This window comes from Anser brachyrhynchus (assembly GCF_964034855.1).
Source record: "Anser brachyrhynchus genome assembly, chromosome: 17".
In the NCBI taxonomy this organism is placed as follows: Eukaryota; Metazoa; Chordata; class Aves; order Anseriformes; family Anatidae; genus Anser; species Anser brachyrhynchus.
This window is the reverse complement of record NC_137710.1, coordinates 4,174,670-4,195,569: the sequence shown is the minus strand read 5'-3', so window position 1 is coordinate 4,195,569 and position 20,900 is coordinate 4,174,670. Positions and strand designations below refer to the sequence as shown.

Genomic DNA, 20,900 nt, shown 5'->3' with positions numbered 1-20,900 from the left:
GCCTGGAGTTAAATAAAAAATCAGAAGTATTCCAGGCAATGCTGGGCAGTATTACGTGCTGGTGGGTAGAAGAGGGGGTGCTAGGATTTGGAATAATGTTTTCAGCTGAGCACAGACCTCAGTGGGACTTGAAGTAATCTTACAGCATCGAGGTTGGAAGGGTGGGATTCCGGGAGGGAAAGCAAGGTTTGTCTTGGGTGATGTTAATGGCAATTTATACTGGGTTGAAAGAGTGGTAGGAAAGAAACTTCCGGGGCTTTGTGGCCTTCAAGGAATGAGCTTGGATAATCGAGGCTCGTGCTAAACTGGAGAAAGCCTTTGGACTAAATTGCTTGCCAGGTAAGTGTGCCGTGCCATCACCGATGTCCTGGGGTGTCTCTGCTGGGCTGGCCCTGGGCTCTGCCCTCGCGTGTCACCAGCTCCGAAGGGCGATTCACACCCGTGCGGTGGGAGCTGCACGCGCCGTGCTGCCGCAGGGCGCTCAGGGCTGGAGGGGTGGACTGAAATAACACAAACCAGCCCCGAGCAAGTGCAAATACAGCTCGTGGTGGTCTGCTTTTTCTGCCCTCTTGACTCACTCAAGCTTAGGTAGCAATTAAAAGTCCAAAAGCCCTTCAGCAGAGCTTTGGGTGGTCTGTAATGGGGCTCCTTAAATGCAGGTAGCTCATTTGGGGGCGGGTGCGTAGGTGAGAGTGAAGAGAACTGGGCCATCTAAAAAATCAGGCCCTGCAGCCCGGTTGGGTTTTCTGAGGTCCCCAAGGGGGGGACCCTGCTTAGGTCCCCATCACAGGTCGGTGAAGCTTTTCCCTAGAAATCTGACGATTCAAAAAAAAAACAAAAAAAAGCTGGAAGAAGAACTGATTTGAACAGTGTTTTCCTATTCTGAACAAAGCCATGCACGGGCAAATAATGAACTGGCCACCACAAATCACGGCCAAAAGCCCCCCAGGACCAAAAAAAGCAGTGCAATGCTTTAAGATATATTTTTGTTGTTGTTAATAAGTGCGTCAGTGCAAAAAATAAATAAAAAAGAAAAAGATAAATAAAACCCAACAACAATAACAAAACCCTTTGAGGCCGTACAGCCCCGGAGCTCGGCGCGGCCGGTGGGGGCGGCCCGGCCCCGGTCCCCGTCCCCGGTCCCCGCCCCGGTTCTCGGTCCCCGCCCCGGTCCCCGCCCCGCCGTCGCCGCCGGGGCCCGGCCATAAAGCTGCGGGCGGGGGCCCCCGGTCCGCTCCTTTCCCCGTTTCGCCGAGCCATGGCCGCGGCCCGGCGCAGGGCGGCGGTGGGGCTGGGGCTGGCCGGGGCGGCCTGCGCCCTGCTGGGGGTCTGCCTGCTGCTGGCCGGGCCCGCCATCGTCAAGGAGCAGGTGGTCAAGGTCAGCGGGACCGGGACCGGGACGGGGGGGCACGTCCCCCCTAAATGTGGGGCAGGGGGCCGGGGGCAGCGCTCCCCTCTTTGTGCGGTGCTGGGGAAGGGGAGAGCGGGGCCCCGAAGGGGCTTCGGTGTCGCTCGCTCTCGCTGCTGGGCGTGCTGTCGGGGTTTTGTACCTGGGCAGCTCCGTGCTTGGTGATGGCGAGCGGGATGGGGGCTGAGAGGGGGCTCGACCCCCTTAGCGAGGGGTTTGTGTGCCGAGGGGGTGACGGTGCCGGTGGTGCTGGGCGCTCCTTTCGTACCTATGCATGCGGGCTCGCTCGTGCAGCTTTCCCGACTGGCGGTGGCACGGGTGGCGTGCTGGGGTGCTCTGGAAAAGCTCTTTGTGGGGTGATCGCCGAGACTGAGGAGTTGGAGTTGGCCCCGTGAAGACCTCCGTGACCCACAGGAGAGGTCCTGCACCCCCGTTTGTCCCCGTGGCTGTGGGGCTGTGCACCGAGGTGCTGCTCTGCTCAGGAACCGCTGCACGGAGCCCCGGGGACCAGCGAGGCTGTCCCGGCGGGCAGCACACCAGTTATCCCCAGTAGCAAGCCCGCGGGCTGTGCTGGGCAGCCCAGCTTCCCCCCACTGCTCTCCAGCTCCCTGCCCTCGGAAGAACAGGGGGAGGAAAAGACAATGGAAAGGGCTCGAGGGCTGAGATAAGGACAGGGAGGTCTCCCACCAATTACCATAGCAGGTAAAACAGATGCAATGTAGGGAAATTAATATAATTTGTTGCCGATAACAGACAAGAACAATGAGAAGCTGAAAGCAAAACCACCTTCTTCCCCATCCACCCTCCTCTACCTCCTCCCCCCAAGCAGCGCAGGGGAGCAGGGAACGGGGGCTGCTCCCCTCCCCGTGATCTCCCCAGCATCGCTCCCGGCTCGGCTCTGCCCAGCGCTGGGTCCCTTTGGAGCCCGTGCCTGGCCTGGGGCAGCTGCTGGGCTCTGCTCAGGGGCACCCCTGCAGCTACCGGATCCTTGCTGCCGATCCCAGCGCCTGGGCTCATACCCAACCAACTGTTTTTCCCCCTTGCCCAACTGCCTGGCCGTTTCTCCAGGCTCGCACCTACCCAAGCCGGCCCCTAGCTGTGTGCCCCTGGCAGAGGAGGCGAACAGCGAGTGGCTGGAGCTACCCGTGCCAAAAAGTCTCTGCTAGGAACCAGCTTCTATTGAAACGTATCCTCCGAAAGCGCTGCTGGCTGGGCAAAGCCAACCAGCGTTTTGGCTCAAGCAGTACGGGTCAGTCTTTGTCTGATTTTGTGGCCATCTGGAGCTGGTACCTGCAAACAGAAGGCTGAAGGCACCTCTAGAACAGGGGTGATGTGCTCAGTGCAAGAAAACTTCCTTTCCTTTAGATAATCTTGATTCTTTCTACCCAACTAGCTAGTCCCTGGTACCTCGCAATGAGAACAGAAGAAGGGGAAAAGACCAACCTTTATTTCTCCTCAGGTCTCCCTTCGTCTCAGCTACTTGGGCTCCACATCTTCAGCATGACCCAAAGGGTCCCAAGTTCTTACACGGCTTAAAGTAAAATGGAAAAAAACCTGAGTGCTGATGTCTAGGGTGGTGCGAAGTATCCAGGGGCTTGCCGAAACTTCTGGGTTGGTATTTGGGGTGGTGGGTGAGAGGAAGAGCGGGGCCTCGAGGGCAGCAGGGTTGCGCAGGCGGGTGGAGGCTGCTTTGCCAGCCCTGCCTCGCTGAGCTCTGCGTGGGAGGTCGGGATGGTGCACGCTGGTGGAAAACCACCTAGCGCAACGAGGTTATAGCTTTGAAGATACCTTTGGTAAAGGAGTGTAGAGGAACGGTTGTGAGTGCCTATAGAGCTGGCCCTGCAAAACCTTGGAAGCACCTGGAGCGCCATGGACCTGCCTAAGATACGAATCCAGGCAAGAACCCTCGTTGCCTTTAGCAGATGCTGGCAGGTAGCGTTCCTTCTCCACGTGGGAGCTCCCATGCTCTCCCTCCTGGAAGCCAGGACCAGACGTGCAGCGCTGTCTTTGGATGAGACGAGTGGTAACCAGTCTCTTTCAGTTCCTCAGGAACACAGAGCAGCATGGTCAGGAGATGTCAGATTTCTCAGCAACACTTTGTAACCCATCTAAGTGAAAAAATAATCTATTTTTATTGCAGACACATGACCGTATTCGTGTTGACTTACAAGCAGCTTGACTCCACAGCCACCCTGTTGGGTAGACCTGACTTAGCGGCACCCGTGAGGGAGCTGGAGCTGCTGGTTTGGATGGGAGAGGGCTGAGAAAGGCAGCAGGGAGCTGGGATGCAGCTCCATCTGCCTGTGTGCAGGTTATATAAATGCATGCATATGCAACGAGGAGTCCGGGCAGTGCCAAACAGCACAAACAAGTGAAAGAAAGCAGATGTTCAGGCTCTGCTGGACGCTCAGGAGTAAGGGTTACAAAACAGCCTAAACAAAACCTTGGCTGCTCTTGTCCTAAAATTCCTCCTTTGTTATGAAGTCTGTGAGGCTGGCAGGGCTGAGGTTGATGCGGAGGTGGGAAGGGTTTGCTGGGGGCTGGATGCGAAGTCCTGCTGCTCGCAGGTGGCACAGCCTGGCCACGGGACACCGAAGGGAGGACGTGGGGAGGTTTCTGGCAGCTTACTTCTCACTCTTGCCACAGCATCAAATGTGCAGAGCCCAACCAAGCTGCTGCGGGGCCGAGCTGCAGCTGGATAATGCTCACATGTTGTTGCCAATTAGTGGATCTGACCCGCTTCCATAAGCAAGCTGGATTACTTAACTGTAACAAGGGCTTGTACTCGCAGAGATAGCAAAGCCAATGCTGGAATGCACTCAGAAATAGGTAATTAAGAGTGATCAAGCTCTGGGTGTGCCAGTCCATAAAGTAGCCCCCAGGAGGCAGGGAGGGAGCAGAGACACAAGTGGCCGGGTGCCAGCACCTGGAGGTGCTGGGGAGGAGGCGGGGGGTTGAGTTTCTGCAGGCATTTCCCAGCAAATGGGACAGTGATATGGAAAACACAATCATGGATTGCCTTTGACCTGCCTTATGACAAATATGAGTCACCACAGGATGGCAAGTGAGGAGAAGCAAAGGCAACTTGGACGCAGTTTGGCTGCCATCGCCGTTCTCTTTGTCTGGTTTTGGGGAATTTAGTGGGCCTTCCCTGCTGGTACCCAAACAGTTGCGTTGTCCAAGGACTAGTCAGCTCTCCCAGCCCTTGCCTGGTTCTGGCTGTGTGGAGCTACCAAAGCTGGTAAGTGAATGGAAGCCTTTGGAACAGGGTTTTTGTTCGTGCCGGGCAAGTCAAACCTGCAGAGCTGTGAAAGAATTCAGTGCCGGCTTGTCTAGCACAGTGAAAGCCTCCAGCACATCGAAACGGCTTTGAAACCCTGTGGGTAGGAGTCTGGCAGGCTGAGTCTGAGTATATAAGCCTACAGACATCCTGTGGCACGAACGTGGTGCTTCTGCATACATAAGTTCCCGTTTTAGAAGTGGCTCTGTTTCAGTTTGCAAAACGCTCTGCGTCCTCTAGAGATCCCCTGCCGAAACTGCCTCCTTCAGCCGGGCCCGATGCGGGAGGCAAGGGTGGCTGTGCTCAGCTGGGGCCACCAAGCCTCTTTCTCTTTTCCTGCAGAACGTGAGGATCGACCCCAGCAGCATCTCCTTCGGCATGTGGAAAGACATTCCGGTCCCCTTTTACCTGTCGGTGCACCTCTTCGAAGTGCTGAACCCCAACGAGGTCCTCGAGGGAGGGAAACCAATCCTGACCCAGCGTGGGCCGTATGTTTACAGGTCAGGTACCGCTTGTGGTCCGTGAGCTTGGCTGATCTGCTGCCTGCCAGGCTTCTGGCTGCTTCCTTCAGGAGGGGAGCACCGCATTAGCACACCTGGCATGAGCCTGGTGGCACAAGATTTTAAAGCAACCCAAATGTGAGGCAATTGCTCTGATCGTGCTAAAACCATGTGTGGGACCCCTGGCCAACAGGGTGGTTAGGTTGGTCGGTGCTTCAGTGTGAGTCGTGGAGCTTGGTCCTGTGCTGGGAGCCTGGGCTGGACAACCAGACCTGGGCTGACAGGGTCCCAACGCAGGTGTGAGGGGTGTTGGCATGGTGGTGGGCAAATCCCATCTCCAGACTGGGTTTCAGTTTGATCTTCACAGTGCGTTTAAGAGTCCAGCTCCAGAGCTGGGATCGCCTCAATATGAAACTTCAAACTTCATGGGTTGATGTAAGACTTACCATCTAACATGATGAGATGCAGAATCCGCCTAAAATGAATGATCTGGTCATGAGAACCAGTGTGGAGCACTAAGACTTGGTTGGGTCCACCTAGAGCAGGACTCAATCCATTTGCCATATCTAAAGATAGTTGAAGCCCAGATGTCTCTGTGGACGTGGTATCCTAAGTAATGGGAGATGCTGAAATGAGCCCGTGAGCTTACCCATAAATAACAATATTCAAGACGCTAGCGCCTGCACATGTAGGCAAAGTCAGGTCAGCAGCCTAAGCAAGCTCATGCGGGAAGATTACTGGTCTAATCCAAAGCTGTTTGAGTAGTGCTGGGGGGAAGCCTGGCAGTATGTATATGCCCTCATTTCCCCTGGGCTTGCCGGGTCAAACTGTAAGACCACGTGGATTCTGTATGTCGTGATCACGTCAGTCACTTGGCTTGGGGGAAAGGCTGCACTTCCACTGAATAAGAATAAACGAAGGGGCAAAGCTTATTAATGTCCTGCTGAGCAAGATTAGCGCCCTTCCCTATCATGGACCATAAAACAGAGGCTCCACAATAAAGGACTTTGTTTCTGCTGGTGGGTTGAGCTGCGGCTCCCCAGGGAGCTGTAACCGGCTTGTGATGCTGGGGACAGCCTTGTGCTGCGGCAGAGCTGCGAGGCTGGGCTGTCCCCACAGCATGCAGCAAAGGCTGTGATGCACACAGGGTGCCCAGACCCAGGAACCACTCGGGATCTCCGTGTCAGATCTGTGTGGGCTTGACAGTGGGGCTTGTGCCATCTTGTTTGGTCCCTTCCTGCCGCGCGCGTTGCATCGGCGCGTGGGGAGGTGCAGATCTGCTTATCTGGGCGTCTCGCTGGTAGGGCTGGGCTTTTCAACAGCTGTAGGAGAAGTGACAGAGGGGGCTTATTCCTCCGTCAGGAACAAATGCTTTTGTCTCGTGCTTCTCAGCAGCTGGGTTTTGAGCTGGCAGGAAACACGTGGTGCCTGCAGGCTGCTGCCGAATCCCATCCGTCGGGGACACCTTGTCAAAGCGCGCTGCTCGCAGGCTGCAGTGCTGCCACAGACCTGAACCATGGTCAGGATGTGTGACTGGCACCTGGCACACTGCCTCTCCCGCTGCCCCGAGGCTTCTTGCTTGGGTTTGGTCTCCTTCCTCCGCTCAGGAACAAGGCCGGGCCTGTGCAGCCCATCCTTGCTCCATGGGCAACGCAGCGGCACTGTGCGGGGGAAGGTTCCCATGGTCCCTCCTATCTCTTTGCAGAGAGTTCAGGTACAAAACAAACATCACATTCCATGACAATGACACCGTCTCCTACGTGGAATATCGGAAGCTCTTCTTCCAGCCGGACTTGTCCAATGGCACCGAAGACGAGTACATTGTCATGCCGAACATCCTGATGTTGGTAAGGACTTGCTCCCCGGAGAAATACTGGCTTCCGAGCTTGTCGGGAGGGTGGTGATGCTCAAGACTAACCTGAAGCTTACTTTCTTGTAGGGACTGAGTCTGGTGAAGCCGTGGGGTGGTTAAGCTTACAGAATGCAGTTTTCTGGGTGTTGGTGGTTGTGTTGGGCTGTTACCCTGCCAAAATCAGAATGTGTAGAGGGGCTGGCAAAGCAGCTGGGCTCATGAGTACAACTTCAGCAGAGCATCATCTGGGGAAATGAAACCTGTGAGCACTCAGTGGCTGTTGCCACAGACTGTTTTCTGCCCAAATGTGGGATAAATGGTGAGCCTCAGTCTGTCCAAAGGATTTCTGCAAAACTGAAGAGCGCGGCAGCAGAGGGAGGTTGCTGAGCACTGAAGATGCATTTCTCTTTGGTAATACAGGGCTTTTGTCTCAGAGATTGATTTCTTTCCCAGGGAGCATCTGTCATGATGGAAAACCTGCCAAACTTCGTGAAGCTTTTACTGAGCGGGGCCCTGGCTGGCCTGAAACAGGAGGCCTTTATGAACCGGACGGTGGGGGACATCCTGTGGGGCTATGACGACCCTCTTTTAGACACAATAAATACGATTGTTCCTGGCCTGATCCCGTTCAAGGGGAAATTTGGCATGTTAATAGGGGTGAGTAAATTCTTGCTTGGGAAGGCTAAAATCACAGAAATACTGTTCTTGCTATTGAGACTCCAGGCTGTCCGCTTCACAAACTGCTTAGAGCAGCAATGTGTAATTGATGGTGGTTGTGTAAGGCTGCCTTAATTTTCCCCTCAAGCAGAAACGTGTGTTGGAAGCTGTCTCTAGCAACCAAAATAAAACTTCAATAGCTTACGGTACATGAAGCACTCCTAGTGCTAATGAAGCATGCAAAGGTGTTAACATATTGCAGTCTTGCCACATATAATGGATTGAAAGTTAGTTTCTTCTCTCTACAGTTTAACAACTCCAATAGCGGATTGTTCACCGTGTACACGGGCATGAAGAACATCAGTAGAGTTCACATGGTGGATTCATGGAATGGGTTAAAGAAGGTAAGTGTCAGCCGGCAAACCTCTAATATGGGGACAGTGCCTGATCTCAAGCCGGATAAACGGAAAGCTGTTACTGTTGTATTGCTGGGTCGTAGATTTGAAAGCAAATTGCTGTGGGACCTCAACTGCCACAACTTTGATTTAATGTCAAAGCAACTGCAAAACTGCCAGAAGGCAGCCAGATGGCAAGAGGCTTGTCATCAGGTGTTAAGTTCTTCCATCTTGAAGGACTTTCAGTACCGCTACCTCAAGTTCCTATGGAAGGAATGGCAGAGGTGAAAGCCAGCTCTCCGCCGAGCTTCCAGTACTGAGCTCCTCTCTCTGCATCCACCCCGCAGGTGAACTACTGGCGGAGCACCGGGTGCAACATGATCAACGGGACGGCGGGGGAGATGTGGCCGCCGTTCATGTCCCCGACGTCGTTGGAGTTCTACAGCCCCGATGCCTGCAGGTGAGGCCGCAGCAGGCAAGGCACGCTGTCCCCGTGCAGGTGGCAGGGTTTGTGATGTGCATGCAGAGTACCTGTGCAGCGAGGAGGAGTGCTGAGGACTAGTTTCTGTAGGTAAAGGTTCAGCTGCAGCTCGGTGTTGTAGTGTCTGAGCTTTGCAAGTAGTATGGTTGTCTAGCTGCATCTTAATGGTATTTCTAAATACCTTTTAGATCGCTGGGGAGGCTTATATGTCGAACGAGCAGAATATAACCTGTCTAGATAAGATGTGGGAAGAGGGAGGGAGAAATAAGGGTTGTCATAAGGAAATGCTGCATTAGCCCCAGCACAAGCAGTGCTGGGGGCTGTGCTGCTGCTTCCAGGCTGCTTCATTATTTTTTTTTGTGAATGCAGTACTTCACGGTCAGCTGTGCACATCTGTATGACACCCTGAGTTAGCTGGTCGTACGGAGGTTAAAGTACCCCCGGAGTCTGCCCTGCTCCTGTGGAAGCTCCACGAGGCTGGAAGGAGGGGAAGTGAGGCAGCCAGCCTGGCACAAAGCCCTGTCCCCAGCTTGGGGAAGATAATGTTAATTTAGGCTTTGCAGTTGCTGCAAAACAAGCAAAGTGCTCATGCTGAACAGAGAACAATGACCTCTTCAACGAACAAGCAAAGTCAGCTGAGCCAAGCATTAGTGCAGGAATTCCTCTACACGAGAGGCATCAGCAAATACCAAAATGACCCAGAGCCAAGGACTTGCAGGGAAGTTTACTAGTAATCAAAGTTTAAATGCATATACCTGTTTTTGAAGAACTACAGAAGTCTTTTAGGAGATGAAGTATGTTTCCTGGCAAGGCATAAAATGAAGTGGAAAGCTGAGTTTCTTGTGAGCCCAGGAGATTGCTGCAGGACAGCTCTGTGGGTGTGGGTCCTGTGGAGGAAGTGGATCTGTCTCTTCACAAGGCAGAGCAGTCTGTTCTCCCCGGATTTGGCACAGCCAGAACTGCCTTGAACTGCTGAACGTGCCTTGAATTCCCCTCCTCAATCCTGGTGTCAGAAGGCAGCTATGGCAGTAAGCTGTCTCCTTGGCCTGCCTGGGATGTCTGCATCCACACAAATCTTGCTTGAGCATGAAGGAAGCAAACTTCCCTCCTGGAAACTTGCTTCTACCCTGGACATCTGGTATCGATGATGCAGCATCAAATCACTGGTCTGTTGTACCCAAAATAAAATCTTGCTGTGTAGCGTAGGTCAGAAGGTAAAATTTTCCACTATGGAAAATGGATGGCCTATATGCTGGAGCTGGGCTGCAAAACAGATTTAGTCAGTGTCCATCCCCTGCCACAGAACACTTCTATCTCAGAGCCAGTGCTTGCACAAAGAAGGTATTATCTCTGGCAGAGCAGCCGTGAGGATTACTACTTGCCCTTAAACAAATCATATCTGGAGTCTGCAAACAGATTTATAAGCTTGTGTGTTTCTCTTCATAACTAGTCCCAACCAGCCCTTTATTTGTGCTTAAAACATGGAAAGCAAATGGCTTAGATACACATTCCTGATCCAAAGCTCTGTTCTGGGTGTTTATCTTGATCTCAAAGTCTAAGTTACATTGCAACTGCATCTTATCCAGCGAAGATAAGAGCCCAGTTCTGGGCTGGGAACCTGTTGGCTAATCCTGATCCTTCTCCACTGAAACTCTTCCAGATCCATGACACTGGTGTATGAGCAGTCGGGGGAGTTCAAGGGTGTGCCCACCTATCGCTTTGTGGCCCCGAAAACACTCTTTGCCAATGGCACGGACTACCCCCCCAACGAAGGCTTCTGCCCCTGCAGGCAGTCTGGCATCCAGAACGTCAGCACCTGTAGGCTGAGTGAGTGCTCTGCTGTGGTTCCTCCTTGCTGTGCCAATATTAAACTCTAGAGATATGTGAGACAAGCTAACCTGGGGGGGGAGGGGGTGGAACCCAAGCTTGTGTCCGTGGCCCTACAGCAGCCTTGTTTGTGGGAAGGGCTGAGAGCTGGCCAGGCCCATCACCTCCCCCAGGCTGGGAGCAGGCAGGCCGCCTAACTGCCAAACTAAATTTTAACTTTGGACAGCGAGTATAGGTCGTGCAGGAGTGAGAATTCGGGCTTCGGTGCCCTAACCCATGTCTGGATGGTGAATTATTGCTGTGTGGAGTGGTGTGTGGGGGAGAAGGAGGCTTAGACACGGGCTCTTAACCTTCCCAGTGGAATAAGCTGCCAGGAGGGAAAGAAGGAGAAGGGTATAAAAGCCTGCTCAAATATTTCAAGGGCTTAAAAATGTCAACACAAAACGCTCAGGTGGGGTTGGATGGGGCTTAAAGTGTCCTTGTTCTCATCCAGATGCACCGATGTTCATCTCCCATCCTCACTTCTACAACGCCGACCCAAGCCTGGTGAACGCCGTCGAAGGCCTGCACCCCAGCAAGGAGCACCACGCGCTCTTCCTCGACGTGCACCCGGTGGGGGGCCCGGCTGCGGTCTCGCCCCCTTGGAGGGGTCTCTCCTCGCACCGGGGCCGGGCCCAGGCTAAGTGGTGGTGGGGGGAGCCTGTCACTGCGGCCTGGTGGCCTTGCTCTGCTCTCGTGGCGCTGACTTGAGCAGGTTCCAGAGTGCAAAGTGGCGAGGACATGTGCAGATAAAAACGCTAAAGCCATAAACTAATTGAATAACTGGCCAGCCTTCTAGAGAATTGCAGGACTAATTATAAGCATAATTGTTTTGATAAGCACAGTCAGCTTCTTTCCACTGACTCAGGAAGGCCCACAACACCAGGAGGTGTATCTAGCAGCAGCAGCCAGTTACACCCCAAATCTGTAAACACATACTGCTGTGAGAGCTGACTGGCAAAGTCTGAAGACCATTTTGCAGCTGAAGCTGTTGCCACCATTTTGGAGCTGTTTTTTTCCACCATCTCAACTTGCCCGTCTAGCTGGCTGCTTCTGTACTGGGCTGCTTCTTGCATATCTAAACGTAAGGGTGAAGTCACCACTCCGATGGTGATGACTTGAGGTGTCTTGAGTCATCTTTGTCCCAGCTGCTGATGGGGAGGAGACTTTGGGCTCTTCCACCAACGGCCCACTCTGCATGTGGCCATGGGTGGGACGTTTCCAAACATTCAGTAATAGCTCAAGCAAGAAACCAATCTCCCTCTTGAGGCAAGGCAAGGTAAGCTTCTTACCTAGGCATTGGGTTCTCTGCTTTTCTTATCACAGTTAAGGAAATCTAATTAAGTTTATTACAGTATCAAACCTCTTCTGATAGCAGTACAATTAAAGTCTTATCTAGCTGCAGTCTGCTTTGAACAAGCAGGGACAATCCAATGAAAACTCTCTGCCCTTAATGTGTTGCAAAACTGCAGCATCATGAGAAACCAGTGCCAAAAGACCCAACTTTGAAGTGTGGTGTTTTCGTGGTCATTGTGTTATTGGACAGTGATAGCTGTTGATACGTAGTCCTAGTTAAGAGAAATATTCAGTGTCCTTTGTGTGCATGAATCTTGGTATTGGTGTATTCTCATTCTCAAACCTAGTGCAGGTAGGATGAGCAACAGAAGAGGCTCATCAGACTTAGAAAAAAATGAAGTTTCTGTTAAAACACTCTGCCTAGGGAATCACTTACAGGTTGTGTATGCTACTTGGTAATTTGAACTTGCTTAGGTTTGGTCCTACAAGCCTTGTGTCACATAAAGCACCTCCCTGAGTTCATGCCGTCTGCCTGTTGAACATGTGCTGCCTCCTGCAGCAGTTCTGCCTGTTTAGCTTAGCTTTTTGCCTTCGGACCACCCAGAGGGAACTGATTCCTTCTGGATGTTGCTGCATGCAGCTCACTGTCTGGCTAGTGGGTCTTCAAGTGCCGGGGACAGACCCCAAAGTACTGTGGGGACAGGGCTGCCCCTCCATGAGCCTGGGAAGCAGTACCTGATTGACCAGTGCTGGTATACTGGTGGAAACCCCAGCCTTGCTCCTGGCCCCATGTGCAGCAGCTGCAGTGGATCTCTGGATGGTCTAATTCACTGTTTTGGAAGGCAGCACCCAGAGCAGCTGTGATGGAAAGCAAAGGGCTGCTTTTCTGCAAAGCTCTCATGATAAATGTGGGCTGTACTGACAAACTGTTTTTTCTCTCCTGTGCAGATGACGGGCGTCCCCATGAATTGCTCCATCAGGCTCCAGCTGAATCAGTACTTGAAGCAGGTGTCTGGTATAATGTAAGTGATCATCTTTTACAAATGGCTGTCTCTCCCTCAAGCAGGGAGTGCTGCTGGCTCTGGGGTCACTGCAGAGCTTACTCTCCTCAGAGATGAGGCAGCTCTGACATTACCAGTTGTTACCATTGCAGAGGCCAGCTGGCTGATGTGGTGAAATGTCAGCTGTTCCAATGACCTCAAACTGCCATCCTCTAGCAGTGCTGCATGTGCCTGCCTGTTTGCTCAGCCCCAGCAGTGTTTTGTGCACCCGACTGGGCAGCTGATGCAATACGGATGCTCTGAATGCACTGCTCCTGGTGGGGCACAGCGGCAGTTTGCCTGCATTGTGCTGCTGCTTAGGAGTTACCCCCAAAATGGGGAGACCAAACACACTCAGCTCACAGAGCTGACAGTTGAATACTTCTTTCCGAAAAGATGCTTTCAGCTCTATTGTGGAGATTGCCTCTGTTGCGTATAGCAGCAGACAACCTTGATGCTGTGAGCTTGGCTGTATCACCCTGTAGTGCCGTGCAGGTGACTGAGATACCTTGGAGCTGCAAAAAGTTCATTCCCGTTCACTGAGTTAATGTATTTGTAGCCCAGATTTGGCGTGGCACTTACTGCTGTCGTTGGGCAGTTAAGCTCACATGGAAATGTCACCTCCGCTCTTGCATGGAAGTCTCTAGACGGACCTGGTCCTTGGAGGGGAGGGAGCTCCCTGCAGCAGCAGGAATTGCTGCATCCTTGCACCAGTAACCTGACCACTGCTGGTCTGCCAGATGCTTCTCTTTAGGAAGGATTACAGTAGCTGTGGCCTGATCAACTGGGAATCTAAATGTGTATTATTTCTTTTTTCCATCCCCACAGTCAAACAGGGAAAATTAAGCCAGTGGTGCTGCCGCTGCTGTGGTTCGCAGAGGTGAGCTGCCTTCCTTGACCTGTTTCTGAAGATTGTCCTGTGCAGGAAGGGGGAAACTGCATTGCTGGGGAAACTCCACTTTGAATAAAGCTTTAAGCCAGACAGACTAATTAAGCAGCCAACAGCAGGCTTTGCAATACTTGGCTGGATGGTTAATCCCTCTGAGCTGAACACACCCTGCACTATACTGGGCAAACTTCTGGCTCTGCCCTAGATGTGGGGTTAAATAGAGCCCAGAACAGTGCTGCCAGCGTCTGCACGCTAACGTGGGCCAGTGAGTGCGGTCCTACAGATGTGTGCATGTCCAGCTATTTGGTAGAAGCTTCTGGCCTTAGTGAGTCTTTCCTAAATTTCCTAACCCGTGGTGGGAGAGGAGTTGCACAGATGGTCTGTCTCGGCTCTGGATGAAAACGAAATGCCTATAACAACTTTGCTTTCTTGGGCAGAGTGGATACATTGAAGGCTCAGTCCTAAAGCAGTTTTACACCAGCCTGGTGCTGATCCCATCCATCCTAGACTACCTGCAGTACATCTTCCTTGGGCTCGGCGTCCCGCTCATCATCTCAGCTGCTGTACTCATGATGATGAGTCAGGTAAGAAGTCGCAGATGTCAAATGGGAAATGCTGTTAGTCAAATCAGATTTAATCAGATGATGTAGATTGGGCTGACAATCTAACAATCCTGATGAAACATTGGCTGATGCCGTGAATCTGTTACAATCTAAAGCAGAACCATGTCCTGATGGTGCCAGTACATAACAGCAGGACTTGCTCAGCTATCAAGAAATTGGGCTGCAAATCAATAATTTAAAAGCATTTCTGGCCATCTCAGCGTGCAGCACTCACTGACGTGGCTCCCATAGGAGGAAACGTTTCTCAGCTCATCCCGCTAATGAAAGAAGCTCTTCAATCTGGTTTCCATGTAAAACAGCAAGTCTGTACTATCACCCAAATACGTATGTCTCTGCAGGGTCCCAGCCATTTTCTCATCTAATCAGAGCTTTCTCGAGGGGATGGCTACTTAAGTTCAATTCGTTCACAAATGAAATGTCGTAGCTGTATTCTTATGGGAGGGGCACAGATACCACAGCTGCTTCTCAACCCAGACCAGACCCTGTCTTTCCCTGAAATTCACTTGTTTCTCTACAAGTGAAACTGCCCAAAATAGCTGTGGAAGTTAGACCCCCAGACCTTTGTGGGTCCGGGCTAACCAAGATACCAAGACCTCTGAAGGCTGCAGGGAGCTGGCAGCTTGGTGGGAGCTGCCCCACGAGGGGAGAGCAGCGTGGGGGCCTGGCTGGCACACGAGTCTGATCGTCTGGGCAGGAGGCTGTGGGGACAGAATATAAAACAGCTCAAATGCTTGATGGTGATCTGTGTATCCAGCTGCAAAACACTCATCTGATAAAAGCTAAAGCTTTTAGAGAGCTTAGCGCTGAAGTAGAGATCTAGCTCTCTACCCTAACCTATATCAAAGCAAGCTTATTTAGTTTGGCATTACAGTCAAATGGCTTGAGCTGGCTCTAAAGCTGCAGATAAAAAGAGGCTACATGCTGGGATGAAAAGGCAAAGATTAGGATGAGTGGGCTGAGGTGAGAGCATGTGCGAGACGCTGCTTTTGCTCAACCTGTAACTGCCCTCACTGAAATGCTAATACAAGCCCACTTTAAATAGCTCTAGGGTTCTCCAAGTATCATGTAATTGGATTTTTACCAAGCCTACAACTGCTTAATTGACTTAAACACATGATTCCAAATCCCCTTGTTCTTCCACGGGCTCCCCTGTGGTGTGAGAGCGGTGCTAGGGGCTAGGGCTCAGCACTAAACCCTTACTGTGCTCCGAAATGCTCAGCCTTTGAGTGTGCTGAACCTCGTGGCTCCAGCAAATGCAAGTGGGTTCAGCGTAGCACCAGCACATCTGAAAAAAGTCGGTATTTGCTGGTCAGCTGTTTTTGAGACCCGCTGCAGCCCTGGGCTGGCATTTCCTCGCCCTGCCTTGTGCAAGTTTTACTTCCTGGTATCAAAGAGCCTTAACCATGCCAGCTGGGGTCGGGAAGAAAAGCTGGCTTTAAAGTTCACTCAAAAGCAGCTGTTCAGTCAGTTTGAAATGTCCCAAACCCAGGTATAAGACAACTGTATTTGGGTGCTCAGCCAAAGCGTCATGAAGTGCTGGAACTAAAAATAAACTGCAGGAAGTGTCTGACTACCTGAAAAGTAAATAAAAAGCCTTAATGACTTTATAAATCTCTTAAGGAAGCTATGCAACAGCACATTAAAGTCTCTGCCTAATGAATAGATAAGAGCTTGTAAACTGGATGACAGCAATTTGCAGCCAAGGTATGTTCCTCTGATTGAAGTGTTGCTGATCTAGTGATGATTGCTTAATCGTGCACAGTCCTCCCTCTTGGGGCAAGAGCTGATATCAGAGGGGACGCTGAAGAGGGGCATTGTCCACACCTTCACGTGTCTGCCAGTGGGAAGGTCCTGCTTAATCCATTTCCTTCCTAGAGTTTCTTGCATGTCTCTGGCTTCCAGAGGGAGCGGTGTGCTGTAAAACCAGTCCAGATAAAGTGCTGTGAAACACTTAAATCTTAGTCTAGTTTACAGTGGAGCCACTTTTAAAATGCATCTGTTGGACCTGCACCTGGAAGCGTGCATATTTGTTGTGCAGGCATAAAACATGCCCCAATGCAGCATTGTAGCTCTCCTCTGCTGACACGACCTACAGCCTGTGTAATGACACATTTAAAAGGCAAACAGACCATTTTAAAACTGGCTTGATGCCGAAATCTTAAATAGGGCTTAGTTTAACCTAGATTTTGAAATCTTCATTAATAACTAGATCATAGTTAAACACTGATTGAAACATCTTTTAAAATCTCCTCCTAAAATTGGACCCTCCATGGATTTCATGTCAAAGTGCACCATAAACTAGCCTGATTATCTTCTAGGAAAAATGCTCTTTATTTTGGAGTAGCAGTAAAAAGAACTCAGACAGTAATAAGGCCAACCAGGCCTCCTCTGCCAGAAAGCTGCCTCCAATTAAAGTGTTGCGGGAAGCCAGACTGTAGGTGCGTACTCAGTCAAGGTAACACACTCTTCTCTCATCCTGATTTGATTAAACTTTGTTCAAAACCAATCAAATGGAAACGTTTACGGTCCATGTGTTCCAGAGGTGTCTTCTTGGCAGTCTTTAACATAGCGATGTTGTCTCCTGGCTTTAGTATTCAGGATGAATATCTTAATACTAGCACTTACCCAGGCTGTAAGAACATGCTTATATTGTTTCTCCTTGTGCACCTGATCTAATAATATCATCAGGGATTGAGATAAAAAATAGGTTTGGTGTGAGGAAATGTTTTTTCTCACCTTTTTCCCCTGCAAGTGTTTGAGATCCAGAGGTAAGTTCTTAAAAGGGCAAAACTCATGGGGGTAACAGAGGCACCCAGCTGGTGGGTTTTGCTTCGCTCTTGCATGCAGGGAACCTTGATGGAAAGGCTTTCAAGAGGGAGTTTTATGTATCAAATATCTGGGTTTGTATTACAGAAGCACAAAATCACGGAATCATTGAAGTTGGAAGGGATCGGTGGAGGTCATCTGCAACACCCCCACCCAAGCAGGGCCACGTAGGCCTGGTTGCTCAGGGCCATGTCCAGATGTCTAAAGCATCTCCGAGGATGGAGATAACTCTCACTGCTATGTGCAGCCTGTCACAGTAAAAAGAAAAAAAAGAAAAAAAAAAAAAGCAGATGTTCAGCTCAAACCTTTTCTGTTTTAGTTTGTGCCCATAACATCTTGTCCTGTCCCTGGACACCACTGAAAAGAGCCTAGCTCTGTTGTTTTTGCACACTCCCTTCAGATGCTTAAATACATGAGTGAGATCCCCTCGAGCCTTGTCTTCTCCAGGCTGAACAGTCTCAACTTGCCTTTCCTCACATGAGATGCTCCAGTCCCTTACTCATCTTAATGGTCCTGCTTTGGAGTATCGCCAGTAGCTCCACGTCTCTCTGGTTCTGGGGAGCCCAGAACTGGATGTGGTACTTCAGGTGTGTCTTGAGTGCTGAACAGAGGAGAAGAACCACCTCGAGCTGCTGGCAGTACTTTGCCTGATGCAGCCCAGGATACCATTAGCTTTCGTCACAACAAGGGCACGTTACTGGCTCATGTTGAGCTTGGTATCTATCCAACAGTACCCCCAGGTCCTTTTCTGCAAAGCCGCTTTCCAGCCAGCTGCCTGGGGCTGTTCCTCCCGACGTGCAGGGCTTTGCACTTGCCCTTGTTGGAGCTTGTGAGGCTCTTGCCGGCCCATTTCTCCTACCTGACGAGGTCCCTCTGGCATATCAGCCACTCCTCCCTGCTGTGTGTCACCTGCAAATTGCTGAGGTTGCACTCTGCCCCTGTCATCTAGATTATGAATAAAGATCCTAAACAGGGCTGGACACAGGATTGACTCCCGAGGTACACCGGCAGTTACTGGCCTCTGGTAACTTTGTGCACTGATCAGCACCCCCTGGGCCAGGCTGTTCGGCCAGTTTTAACCCACCTCACTGCCCATCCAGCTTCTCTGTGAGAATCTCACAGGAGACCATGTCAAATACCTTACTGAAGTGAAAGGAGGCAGTGGCCATGCTCTGCCCTTATCTACTGAGCCAGTAATTCCCTCAGACGAGGTTACCAGGTTGGGCAAAGGTGACTTTTCCATGGTGAATCAATCCATGCCGACTGATGACTTGGTGTGCCTGGAAACAGTTCCCAATGCTTCCCAGGGACTGAGGTGAGGCCGACTGGCCTGCGGTTCCCTGGGCCCTCCCTGCCCTTCTTGAAGATACGAGTGACGTTTGCTTCCCTCCAGTCTTTGGGCACTTCAGTCACCGTGATTGTTCAGAGCTTATTGAGAGTGGCTTTGCAATGCCAGCAGCACTTGTGGGTGCATTCTGTCGGGACTTGTGGACTTGCTTTGCTTAAATATGCTGACGTGATCCTCTTTCACTAAGGGTATGTCCTCCTTGCTCCAGGGTCTCTGGGGTTCCCTGCCTCCTTCAGCAGCAGGCCCACGTCTTCCTATTGTCTCCTATGTACTTAGAGCAGTATTTCTTGTTGCTTTTGACATCCCTTGCCAGATTGAATTCCAGCTGGGTTTTGACTTTCCTAACCTCATCCCTGCATGCTGGGACAGCCTCTGTATTTCTTCCCGGTTACCTGTCTCTCCTTCCACCCTCTCTTTGCTTCTTTTTGGTATTTACGCTTGGCCAGGAGCAACTCATTCATCCATATGCAGGCCTGTGGCCACGAGAAGACCCTGCCCATCTCCCTCTTGCCTTCTCTGGTGCTGTGCAGCCTGCTGGCTTACCCCACAGCCCCTCTACCTGGTGACACGGCCCTTCAGGCTGGGTGTTCGGGGATGCTACAAGTATTGGGGGGCAGGAATGGAAATAACTTCACGCTGTTAGGAGAGGAGATGAAAAAATCTTCAATTTGAGATGCCTTCAGAAAAGGGTGGAATAGGGTGGACGTGGAAGTCCAGGGGTTTTGGGGCACGAGTGCCCTAGGTGGGGGTGTGGTGTGCGTGCTGTAGGGTCTGACTGCAGCACTACTGCAGGGTTGTGACTGCTGCCCTCTCTCCTCCCAGAGATCCGCCGACGAGAAGAGCCCGCGTGACCCCGCCACGCCAAGCACGCCGCCCCAGTTCTCTGAGACAACGCCGCTCCTACAAGACGCCAGCACGCCGTGCCAGGATGCCGCCGAAGCCTGAGCTGCCGGCCCCAGCATGCTTCCCGCTGAGGCGCGCGGGGCGAGAACCACTTTGGATCCCCAGGGGTCTCTGGAAGGTGACGTTGTCCTGGGCAGCTCTGCAGAGACCTTGCACCGCTCGGCAAAGCCACGGGCCAGCACCTCTGCACCAGTGCTCCTGCGCTGGGCACACAGTGGGGAATGTCCTCGTCCAGCCCCCCCAAAACACAGCGTTCAAGAGCCCTTGGCCAAAAGGGGCCCACGCTCACCGCAGTCCCTCTGTCCCTGAGGGCAGGCAGGACTGAAGACTGCTGCTGGCTGATCTATTGTTTTGCAATTTAAAACTGCCTATTGCCAGGAATAAAAGGCACTTTAATAGGAGTCTTTAGAATAAACAAGGTTTGTATACGTAGTGCTGGTGGGATTTAGTGATCTTTTTTAGAGCCTCTGTTCATCTCACACAAATGGGACTTGCTGTCCTGAAGCCACTTACGGTTTTATTGCCACTTGATGTGACCAGGCTACACTACAAATCAATTATGGATGCTGTCACAGCAGCCATGTCTCTCCTAAAGGCTTTCCAGGGTACCTGGAGCCTGCCCAGTGTTGCTTCTGCCTTTGCTTGTGTTGGAGAGCACAGTGGTGATTTTTAAAGCCCCTATTCTGTGCCATGACCTTGCGCTCCAGTGATTCCAGTCCAGAGCCTTTTTACTCTGGCCTGCTGGCTCTCTCCGTGCTTCAGGTGACAGAGAGATGAGCCTTGCCAAAAAGCTCTTTGGCATATCCAACCTGCCACATCGCTCCTGCCAGACCAGTTTTCTGTGCTGCGTGCTCAGCCCCGCAGTGTCAGCTCGCCCTGGCCGTGCACCATCGATGCTGCGAGGCCGTCGCCTCGCTCTGCCCCTGCCACCAGCATGCGGGTGGCGAGCAGGCAGAAGCTGTGCCTCTCCCCGAGTGTTAAGGAAAATACTTCTGCTTTTGAGATGGAGGAAGCTATGTGCAATAACGAAAGTAACAATCGCCTTAGTGGGATTTGGCAAAACTATTCCAGATTTCTGAAATGAGGTCTTGTGGGATCTGGGGCTGGATGTTAGCTGGGGATGGGGTCATCCTCTGGTGGGAAAGAAGCTCAAAGCCCAGGGCTGCTCTTGGTTAACTACCAAGCAGTAATTGTCTACATCTGCCTTCACTGCTTCTAACCAGGAGTCGGGGTAGCCCTTGGGAAAGCCAAAGGGGTCAATGCTGGTTCCTCTGGCAAGGAAAGAACACAGTGGGGCCGTCCCCGGTCTCTCTTGTACCAAAGAACGTCTTGCACATCATGTGGCATGGATGCTACCGTGAACTGGAAACCACTGCAATTGTCTAGATAGCCCTGTGACCTCCTAGTGGGGTAAGCAGTACTTTTCCTCTTACATCTCCATCCCTCTTATTGGACAGAAAGAGAACAGGCGATGAAACCACCACCGTCTCCAGAGCTGGCGTGTTCCTTACTGGCCGTGTCCCCAGTTCTGCAGCT

General features: G+C 51.7%; 1 protein-coding gene across 2 annotated transcripts; it reads left to right on the top strand.

Annotated features, from left to right (window-relative positions):
* The first annotated feature begins 1,171 nt into the window (after positions 1 to 1,171).
* Positions 1,172 to 19,796, top strand: SCARB1 (scavenger receptor class B member 1). 2 transcript variants are annotated; one of them, XM_080560184.1, is made up of 12 exons: positions 1,172 to 1,378; positions 5,031 to 5,188; positions 6,894 to 7,035; positions 7,494 to 7,697; positions 8,006 to 8,101; positions 8,440 to 8,552; positions 10,234 to 10,400; positions 10,894 to 11,012; positions 12,684 to 12,757; positions 13,604 to 13,655; positions 14,102 to 14,248; positions 19,284 to 19,796. In XM_080560184.1, exons 1-12 carry the CDS (start codon positions 1,259 to 1,261, stop codon positions 19,404 to 19,406), a joined length of 1,515 nt encoding a protein of 504 aa, XP_080416310.1. In that variant the 5' UTR covers positions 1,172 to 1,258; the 3' UTR covers positions 19,407 to 19,796. The 2 variants fall into 2 exon arrangements, with proteins under 2 accessions (XP_080416310.1, XP_080416311.1); XM_080560185.1 differs by lacking the exon at positions 19,284 to 19,796 and adding an exon at positions 17,201 to 17,417 and having other exon boundaries at positions 1,175 to 1,378.
* Positions 19,797 to 20,900: the final 1,104 nt, after the last annotated feature.

What these genes read in the sequence shown, in the direction of transcription:
- SCARB1 (XM_080560184.1), top strand. Translation starts at nt 1,259, where the DNA reads ATGGCCGCGGCCCGGCGCAGGGCGGCGGTGGGGCTGGGGCTGGCCGGG. An exon ending in AATTTGGCATGTTAATAGGG is followed by an intron (nt 7,698 to 8,005) that starts GTGAGTAAATTC and finishes TTCTCTCTACAG; the next exon opens with TTTAACAACTCCAATAGCGG. An exon ending in TACAGCCCCGATGCCTGCAG is followed by an intron (nt 8,553 to 10,233) that starts GTGAGGCCGCAG and finishes AAACTCTTCCAG; the next exon opens with ATCCATGACACTGGTGTATG.